Source organism: Dasypus novemcinctus, chromosome 1 (assembly GCF_030445035.2).
Source record: "Dasypus novemcinctus isolate mDasNov1 chromosome 1, mDasNov1.1.hap2, whole genome shotgun sequence".
NCBI classification, from domain to species: domain Eukaryota; kingdom Metazoa; phylum Chordata; class Mammalia; order Cingulata; family Dasypodidae; genus Dasypus; species Dasypus novemcinctus.
Window position 1 is genome coordinate 47,730,089 of NC_080673.1, and position 10,663 is coordinate 47,740,751.

The 10,663-nt window shown below is 37.9% G+C and overlaps 1 protein-coding gene across 7 annotated transcripts in view; it reads left to right on the forward strand.

Annotated features, from left to right (window-relative positions):
* The window catches only part of SLC10A7 (solute carrier family 10 member 7), a 278,259-nt gene extending 274,207 nt beyond the window's left edge, over window positions 1–4,052 (forward strand). For all 7 annotated transcript variants that reach the window (XM_004456494.4, XM_023588241.2, XM_004456498.5 and 4 more), the window contains one exon: window positions 1,877–4,052. In XM_004456494.4, the coding sequence (XP_004456551.1) occupies window positions 1,877–1,906 (30 nt within the window). In that variant the 3' untranslated portion in view covers window positions 1,907–4,052. The remainder of the gene's footprint in view (window positions 1–1,876) is intronic.
* The last annotated feature ends 6,611 nt before the right edge of the window (window positions 4,053–10,663 follow it).

The window sequence follows — 10,663 nt, forward strand, 5'->3', positions numbered from 1 at the left end:
TCATCTGAACTCACTCTTATTGAAGGGCATTTTGCATGGGGTAAAGTTGCAGTATATAAACTCAAAATATGCACCCCTCCACTCTAAGGCACACCGTTGCCCCACACAATCGTTCATGTATGTCCTGAGTTCACATGCCCTTCTAAATTTGGCATAACCTGGCTTTATCTAGAATTCCCACTTTATTTTTAATTTTTTAAACACATAATTCCTGCTTTGTTTTTACTTTTCCAGAACACATAATATCTTCTTTGTAAGGCAAAACCAAGTGGTTGAGCATTAAAAATAGAATTTAAGTATCAAAAGGAGCCCACACAAGGTTAACTGCATCACACTTCACTCAGGGCCTCATTATATAAAAGGTATTTATGGATTCAGGTCCCTAAATTATCAGCCAAAATAAGATAATCTGAGTGATTCATGAGAAGTGTAGATGCTGCAGGTAACATGGTAGCACTAGCAGAGCAGCCTCCTTCACAGTGGGCTGGACTTTACAGGTCTTATTTTTATCTGTACATGAGGCAGTGGCTATTTTCCAGGGACATGTAAGAAGAAGAGACACCCCATGGCAAAGGGCCATGTTGAGCAGGTGTGTGCTAAACACATACCATGCACCCCCTGGTCCAGGTAGGGGGGCCTGGGCTCATGCTGGCTCTACCACTTCTTCATTGTGTAATCTTGAGCATGTTACTTTGCTTCTCTGTACCTCAATTTCTGCCACTAAAATAAAAATGATAATAAATCCACTCTCAAGTCACAGAAGAGTACATGGCAAGTGTTTAATAAAAGCTTGCTGCTACAAATACTGCTATCGGCATTGTTGTTTGTCATTGTTTGCGACATTGCTCATAGCGAGCTTTGCTGTCACCATTTTGAGCATCTTGCCAAAGAGATGCCGTAGTTGAGTCAATGGTAGAATTAGGACTTGAGCACTGGTCTGTTGCCATCCCCCAATCTTTCCCCTACACCATGATGACACTCCAAATAGATCTATAAGTGATTTTTAGCAAGAACGCCCTAAGCCCCTAGGATCACACCTGAAAAGTTTAGCCTGTCCAGCACACTCACTTATTAATTAACCTAATGTTGATGATTCCTATTCCAGGCTCTGGTTCTCTACAAGAGTTGGTAGAGAAGCAATCTATTACCTTTTTCTTCTTTTACATACATCCCTTTGGGAAACTAAAAATAATGCTTTCATTTACATTTATGCTTAAGTTTATCAATGTGTATATGCATTGCAGGTCAGAATTTGTATATATAAATTTTGACAAAGAATGAAGAAAATTATTTGAAAGTCACAGTACTCTATCAATAATATGTAGTCATAGTGGACAGCAATTAATCAGAGATTTTTTTCTTCTAAATGCTTAAAGACTCCAGGAATTTTTTCTCCAGAGAAAAAGAATCATTTCCAAAAGGGAGACTAAACTGGGTAATGCTGTTCATTTTCCCTTGCACAGAAACCACTCCATACTGGGGGGGGGGGGGACCACTAACTGAATTAGAATAATCCAGTCCTGGGGTATTTATATGTCCCATTTGACCCCTTATAAAAATGCAAATACAGCAAGTCAGCCCTCTGGATATCCATGAGTGTCTTCTCTGCTTTGCCTACAATACTGGTTGAGATGCAAGTCCACCACCTAGTCCAGCTGGATAGGAGTGGCCCGTCTGGGAGCCGGGGCTGCGGCGGATGGTGGCAAAGTCCCTGGTCAATGAGGTCGGAAGGCGATCTGTTGGGATTATTGGTTATATAATGCTATCTGGGCCTCTTCTTCCTTTTAGCAGCATAGATTATCTTGTGTTAATTGATGCTTTCAATTTGATCACGGATACTGTCCACCTCTGAAGAGTTTGTGTTCCTTTCTTACAGGGAGTGAAGTTGACAAGGCCAATGGTATAACGAAGGACGTGCTCTTTACACAGCGATATATATATGTACAGGATTGTACAAACAGAATTCTGAAGATTCGTACTTGTGTATGTTGCTTTGATGCATATTTTATTTTTTTACACAAAAATATGATATTCCTGTTCAAGTGCCTTAAAATGTATTTGACATGAGCGCTATTTCCAAAACCTACTTTCTTGGTTACTACCAGGGGTGGTACAGTATTTTAGAGTTGTTTAATTATTTTTTCCCTAACACAGTGAATAATCATAGTAAGTGACAAAAGGCAAACATGCTTTCTTTGCACTACTTTTTGTGCAATACAACTCTTTAATTGTTACTGTACTGTTTGAAATGAGGTCAGACCATCAGGAAAATGCCCTTCTGATGACAGTGAAAGTTTCCAAAGTCTTATTCATGAGTACTTTGTTTTACTGTGTGATTGGGTGATTCTTTTTTTTTTTTTTAATAACTGTGACATCCCTCTTTCATATTAACTTAGCAGAAGTCATAGATTGACTAGATGCTAAAAAGCATAAGTTATCTGCATTTCTTGACATCAATTTTTAGACATTCCTTCAAAGAGATTCCACACAGAAACTCCTCAATTCCATTATAAGAGACTGTGGTATTATATGTCTTAAATTCCTTATAAGCTGCTTCAAAGAAAGCCCTGATGTTTGAGTTATGACTGAAGTAAGTGAGTTTTGAGGTTAACTACAGGACTTGGTTTTAGGGGGGTTTAAGATTATATTTTGACATATTTTTCTTTCTTCCATAATTTCTCTCTTTCCTGTTTTCCAAATTAAAACTTGCAAACTCATAACAGTCAAATGTGAGGCACAGAAATATTACAATCAGTTTGAGAGCAATGACAAATAAAGATAAATTATTTTCACATTCCTCATTTGAGACCAAAGTTTTGTTTCTTGTTACAAAGGTACGCTGAGCACTTGCCAAATTGCCCTTTTTAGCCATAAGCCACCTGTTACATCCTTGAATTAAGCACACTTAAGTCATTTGAGACAATTTATTAAGAAGAATTTCCTTGACATACTTGACAATTGTTTAAAACATTTTAAAAGATCTAATTCGTATACTTATGAAACAATGAAAACATAAAGGTCATAGATGCAAACAAATGTTACATATACACATTCTGTGTAGCCAGATGGAAGGGAACATGGGCACAGAAAATACAAAATCGTGCATTAATCAAAATATCAAGTAAAAGTAATTCTCATTTGGGCATCAGCCTTCAAAGAGGGGTATCCACTATTTGGTTCTATTATGGACTGGAAGAGTTTAACTGGATTTGAATAGAGAAGGTAAAGCAATGTGTAGAATATTGGGAGTTCTTTTTCTCTGTGGCCTTGAACCATTCTGTCCTCAGGTCTGCATATCCTTTCTTGGTTTGATGATATATTAGTATACATGGGTCTCAGTGAGGCCATGCTATATCCTCGGCTGCCTTTTTTTTTTTTTTTTTTTTTTTTTTTTGTATCAACCACAAAAAAATCATTCCTTAGAAACTTACCAAGTTTACCAATAGGGTAAATGTCTATTATTGTTACTATCAGGTTTTGGTCTTTTGTTACTTCTGACTCATTTCAATGCCACTGTACTTCATTAATTTCACAGGAGGTATTCTTAGTGTAAATTTAAAAATTCCTGTCAGACTCTGAAAAAGTCTATGCTAAATAGGCTGTGGTATACACTGTTGTCAAGAATTTTACTTGTTGTCTAAGCTATAGTAATTTTGCTTAATACTTTTGATGCTTGCATATGGAGCATAGAAAGGTTTCCATACTTTCTTCCTAAAGGTTCTTTGAATTTCAGAGTAAATGGAAATGTCTATCTGTCTGTCTGAGCTATCATAAAAACCTTTCTAGCTAACATTAGAATTCTGATTTTTACCTGATCTACCTCTATTATCTAACACCTATTGTAGGTGCAATTATAGGATAAAATTCAACTGAAAAGGCTATGATGCATTTCATCTTTTGCTTTAAAAAATGTTTTTTTTGTCAAATAATCGTCATAGTGAATTTCAGTGGTGTTAGTGATATGTTCATGCCTGTTTCTTTTTTTTTACACAAAAATGTGGCATATTTTTCCATAAAGAAGAAAAATAAAATCAAAATTTATTTTTAAATCATTTTATTGGGACTTAATTATTCATATCTAAAATATTTTATGATGTTTATATACTGTCAAACTATCTGTCTAATGCATTTTTTGTCTGAAGGTATTTATGAAAGAAATACATTGGACTATATTTCTGTTAATGTGACTGTTTGTCCATATGGATTTTTTTTAATGTTTTTATGAGAATGTTGAACTTTTTATATGTTCTTTCTAAGTTTTAAAATTTTATGTTCTTTAAAAAAAAATTCCCCTGTTCTGTTTAAAATTAACACACCTCTTGGTAATGTTTAGTGTTTGTTTATGCTAAATACCAAATTTTTTCAAAAGGATTGTTGAAGTAATTAAGTGAATTATTTATGATGAATTAAAGATGAAAATTATTCTATGATTAAATGAAGAGATGTTTTGGAAGTCATAAGAGAACCTGTGACTTATTTTTAACCTGATTTCAAATGCACTTATAATGCCTTCTGAGTATCTATAGATTGCTCTTGATTCATTCCAGTAAAATTATATATTTGTATTAAGGAGATGTAAACTTTATAATCTCCACAGATCTCCACATCCAATAAATTCTGCCCTCTCCCTCCATCATGCAATAGTGTTAAAATCCAGAAATAGTCCTAACTTTTTTGTTAGACATGTTCTCTCTGCATCAGGATTGAGGGCCAAAAGAGAAACAGACCCAAAAGAAGGGGCAAAATTTGGGTGATCTGAGTTTTAGCTACCGTTGTCACATGAAATTTTGGAATCCATTTTCCAAGCCCAGTGTTTCACACCTTTTTATTCTTATCTCTGCTCTCTTCTAGGCTTAGAAATCTTCCCCCTAGGGGGCCAACCTAAATGTTCAGACCTCCCTGGGGCCCGGACTCAGCTTGCTCCCTTTGGCATGCCCTTAGAACTCGTCCATCAAGTCCTCTAACCTAGTCTAGTCATTAGTTTACATTGCTCTCTCCTCCTATGTGATCCTCATTTCTCTTTTTCTAGATACCAGGCCTAGCACATTGTCTGGCTCAGAGCAGAAGCCAGCAAAGGTGTACTGACTTTCCAAATTGTGGTCTTAATAGGTAGATGTGAACCTTCAAAATTATGAGAGAGCTCTTCCCTAGATATAGATCATGACTAATTTACAAGGAAAACTGAGTTCGTTACTCCTCAGTCCTGAATAAAACTGTGCAATGCCATCATAGAGATGTCTTGCTTAATAGCTGTGTAAATATTAACACTCCAAGGTGAGACTACAGATGTGATATCCAAACAACTTTTGTCTTATATGGATTTGACAGAACAGTAAACTCTCAATAATTCAAGCTAAATCAGATTGGATAGATCTGAATTAGTGAACACTCTATATACATTAAAAATCAAGGATTTCCTTATAGAAGTTTTGACATACTTACTGTAAAGACCAGATAAGACGTATCATCATTAACGTGTGTATAAATATCCAAGAGATCTTTAAGTTTATTCTCCTTAACAAACCAACTAATCATATTTACATGATAGAACAGTTTTTCTCAAGTGAGGGTGAGATACCAGCGCCATTTAAGAGGAAAAAATTCTCATAGATCCTTGAGAGCTCACCACACACTCGATTATGAGAAACTGCATTAAAAATTAAATGCTGACACTCAAATGATCAATTCATGCCAATTTTAGTTTTTTTTCTTAAAGATTTATTTTATTCATTCCTCTCCCCTTCCCCCCATTGTCTGCTCTCTGTGTCCATCTGCTGTGCATTCTTCTGCGTCTGCTTGCATTATCTTGTGGCACTGGGAAACTGTGTCTCTTTTTTGTTGCGTCATCTTGCTGCATCAGCTCTCCTGGTGTACAGCGCCACTCCTGGATGGGCTGTGCTTTTTTCACACTGGGCAGCTCTCCTTACAAGGCACACTCACTGCATATGGGGATGCCCCTGTGTGGCACGGGACTCCTTGCACGCGGCAGCAGCACTGCATGGGCCAGCTCACCACACGGGTCAGGAGGCCCTGGGGATCGAACCCTGGACCCTCCATATGGTAGACAGATGCTCTGTCGGTTGAGCCATGTCCGCTTCCCCCAGTATTATTTGTAAAAACAAGTGCAGGTGAAGGCAGTGAAATTGGGACCATGCCAAGTCACAGGAAGGCTCTCCAGATAATCCTTGGAGAGGATTTTTCCAAATCTCGAGAGACACTGTTAGAATCTCATGTAATACGAGCATCCCCAAGCTGATGTTCAGGGACCCTCAGCGACCCGAGGACCTCAGTTTGGAAACACTGCTTGAGGTTGGCTCTTCGGGCTTTTCTTACCTGGAAAAGCTTCTGCTCCTCTTCAGACTACCAGAATGGTTTTATCTGGATTTTAGAAATTAATTACTAAAGTAACAAATGATCCTGGTGAGGAAAGACAAAAAAAATTAAAAGAAATCAAAGAATACAGAAATGTAGCTACCCAGCCCCACTCCCAGAAACAGCCCCAGAAAATACAATATGTGTATATTCAGGAATTTTTCTATGAATGTTCTAATGTATTTTTAATAAATTTATTTTTAATATTTTAAAGTTTTAAGCTTGTTTTCTCTTGGTGTACATGGAACATCTTTTCATGTCAGGACGTGATTTATTTACTGGCTGGATAATACTTCGCAGAATAAATATTCTGTATTGTAGTTAACCAGTTTATGTTGATTCTTTCCAGGGCTTTTACCACTACAGATAACATTTCCTTCTAAAGCAGGTGACCTCTAAGATAAATTCCTAGAAGTCAAATTGCTGGCTCAAAGGGTATCATTCTTAAGTGTAGTTCTAAATATAGTAAGACTCATAATACCTCTGTAACATAAATACATTAAAATTATTTTAATAAATATATTATTTATATATCTACTAAAGCTATATATTAAAACTATAGTATTAGAGCAAGTGACTTCTTTAATTTTTAAGCTCGCATCATCACTGAGCGTGTACTGTGTGCCAAGCCTTGTCCTACCTGCTCGACATTTATTAACGCCCGTAACCTTTATAACAACCCTATAAGGACAGTTATATTGTTAACCCATTTTACACATTAAGACCTTGAGGCACAGAAGTCCAAGGTCCCTTACCCAATGTTACTCCAGAGCTGATTCCTAATTTCACACACGTTTCTCATGGTGGAGTGAAAGACCTTCTACGCCCTCTTTCTAAACCATTGTGCTGTGTACTTTGCCTGACCCAAACGCGACCTATGCCCCAGCTGGACCCTGTTGGTTGCCCATGGCCTTGTCCCTTCATGTATTGTCTGCTGTCCAGCAGCAGGGGCATCCCTGGGAGCTTGTAAGCAATGCAGAACCTCAGGCCCTCTGCCAGGCCTACTGAATTAGAATCTGCATAGCGACAAGATCCCCCGTGCAATTGTTACGCACATTAAAGTTTGAGAAGCACTGGCCCACAGAGCTAAACATTTCTACTTCAGGAACGATAAGCAAGGAATCCACCCAGTAAGTATATTGTGAATGTGGCTCCCCAGGAAAATTCAGTTCATCTCAATTAAACAAAAAGGTGTGATTCCAAATTCCATTGTAATAGAGAAATTCCCACAGATGAACAGATTCCCTATAACAAATGAATCCCTATAACAAAAAGTAGTCACTGTTTGTGACACTTCCTAATTGAAAGTTTTGGAACAATGCAGAGAAGTTTTGTCTTTTTCATGCATTTTTATAGTAAGTAGGAAAATAAACATTTCAAGAAACACATTATTTAATTCAGCACGGATTTCCTGATTATTCATTGTAGGTCAAGTCCTGAGTAGGCATTGTAAATTATTAAATTTGTAATTCTAATCCATTTGTGAAAATAAACAAGTTGAAATTACAATATCTAGATAGATATGTGTATATAACATGTTTTACAGAAAATTATTTATATATAATATAGAAAATATATGACATATATGTAACATATATGCACACACAAACATAGAGATATATGTTTGTATAGCTACAGCTATAACCCATTAGTGCTAAAGAATAGAAAGTAAAGAAACAATAAATACAATTTTTTTAATAGACAAAGGAAATAAATCTTATAAACCAGATATCAGCTAAGTCACTATAACAGTTTGATATAATTGATGAATTCCAAAAAGAAATATTGGATTATGCCTGTAATCTGATCTGTATCTGGCCATGACTGAGTTATGATTAGGGCGCTGGGTTCCCACCCCTTGGTGGGTGGGGACCCAGATGAAAGGCATGGCAAAGAACTGAGTTGAGGGCTTTTAACGTTGGAGTTTTGATTTTGGAGCTTGATGCTGAAGACTTAAACTGGAGTCCTGGGAAGTCAGCACACAGAGGAAAGAGAAGCTAGCCCCAGGAAGGAAGGAACCTTGAAGCCAGAGAAAAGCAAGCCCCAGGAACATAGGAACCCAGGAAGCCTGAACCCTCACAGGCGTCAGCAGCCATCTTGCTCCAAACAGGCTTCGGTGAGGGAAGGAACTTATGCTTTATGGCCCGGTATATGTAAGCTCCTACCCCAAATAAATACCCTTTATAAAAACCAACCAATTTTTGGTATTTTGCATCAGCACCCCTTTTGCTAACTAATACAGTCACCCTTGAAGATTTAGGAGAATTATATTATACTCACTGCACCACCTCTTAGGAGACATTCCAAATCCAATCTATGATGTCTGGACTCTGAAGAGCTTGCATTCCAGAAGCCACTTTTGGCCCCAAGTTCCTGCTTCCACTGAACTCTCCAGCATCTCATACTTCATGGCTATTCTCTGCTCTGCACTCTACCAACTAAGATGTGGAAACTGTCTCCATTCCTTGATTTCTACCAAAGTCTGGACATACAGGCTTTCCTCACTGTTTGGGTATGTACAGAGGGTTCGTGTCTCAACTTAAAATTGAATGTCAGACAGCCTGATCCTACCCATCTCCCAGCCACCCACCCCCACTGCCTCTTTCCCCAGAGGCCCAGGCTGCCTGCCCTGTTACCAATTCTTCCTCTCCCCCTGCTTTCTCTCCTCTACTTTCCCTAAGCCCTCAATCCAGAGAAATTTAGCTATCACTTTGTTCATTCCCCGACATCCAGAACATGCCCCGGCCTACTCGCAAGCTATAGGATGCTTTAAAATCCATTCTTCCCTTAATGGCTATATAACCTAACAGAAGCTTCATAATCTCCATTTTATTCTCTTAGGACAGTTCACATTCCTAAACTGGACATTGGAATGAGGTGATATGAGGATCCATGCATGTCCCAGACAAGCTGTACCCCAGATGTCAGGGAGGGGAGGAGAAAGGAATAGAGGACCTTGTAGCTACACTAGAAAATGGGCAAAGGATATGAGCAGGTAATTCATAGACGATGAAAAGCAAACAATGTTTTTTAAGATATTGGTCTTGCCAGGGATCAGGGAAATGTACATTTAAATGAGATACTGCATTCACCTATGAGAGAGGCAAAAAGTTTAAAGATGGACAACATCCCAACACTGACAAAGGGTATGGTGAAAGTATACTCATGACTGCTAGTGGGAGCACAAAAGCGAAAGGCATTTGTAGAGGGCTAGTTAGCAGATATCATCAAAATTTCTAATTATATGTATTCTTCAACTCAGCTCTTTCATGTCTAGGGATTTGCCCTACAGAAATAGACAAGTATATAAGAATACAAGGATGTTCTTCAGAGCATTGTTGAGGCCAAAAAACAGGCTACTGAAATTTCCCAAATCAGGGAAATGGCTGACTAATCAAGTGTACTCTTATTATGGAACACTATTTAGTAGTTAAAAAAAATGAAGGTAGATTGCCTTATAACAACAATATATTGTGGAGTGGGGATAAAGGAAAATTTCAATAAAAAGTAAGAATTTTGTAATCCTACTTTATAAATCCCCTATTTCAATATAAAATATAGTTTGGGTATGTATAGAGACATTTTTAAAAGTTTGAAAGACTAATCGTAACTAACATTTGAGCTCTTTCTATATGCCTGACACTATTCCAATCACCACACATTATCTCATCTAGCCCTCTCAACAACCCTATGAGGTAAGTAGTAGTATCCCCATTTCACAGCAGAGAAAACTGAGTAACAAATTAAATCGTTTGTGCAAGGCCACCAAATTAGCAAGAAAGGCCATTTTAAGCACTATTAGACTATATTTAACAATGGTACTGCTAGGAAGCAGGAGCACAGAGGAGATGTTTACATTTTTTTATTCTATATTTTTGTTTTAATCACACTTTGGAGCGTTGTATAATAAGCATGTAACACAAAGTGATGCTGCTTCTTGGGAAATGGCATGATTAATTTCTGGGCCATGGGGCTCCGTGCAGCAGAACAGCTTTTGGTTGAGAACAATGAAGCCCCTAAGCCTACGTAGAACCCAAATTGTTCTATGAGTTGAAGTGGGGAGGATTTTGAAGGAGCCAAGAAAAGGGAGAAGAGAAAGAAGAGAGGAAGAGAGGAAAAAGACCTCAACACCTCTAGATACTGACAAGAAAAGATGCCGAGTGAGAACTGTCTGGTGGCAGAACGACCAAGGCCTTCTGAGGATAGTAACTCAGTAAGGACAGTGCTCAGGGGACTGTGCGGCACATACTTAGTAAGCCCCATGTAAGTGGTGTTTGCGGTTGTTACCGCA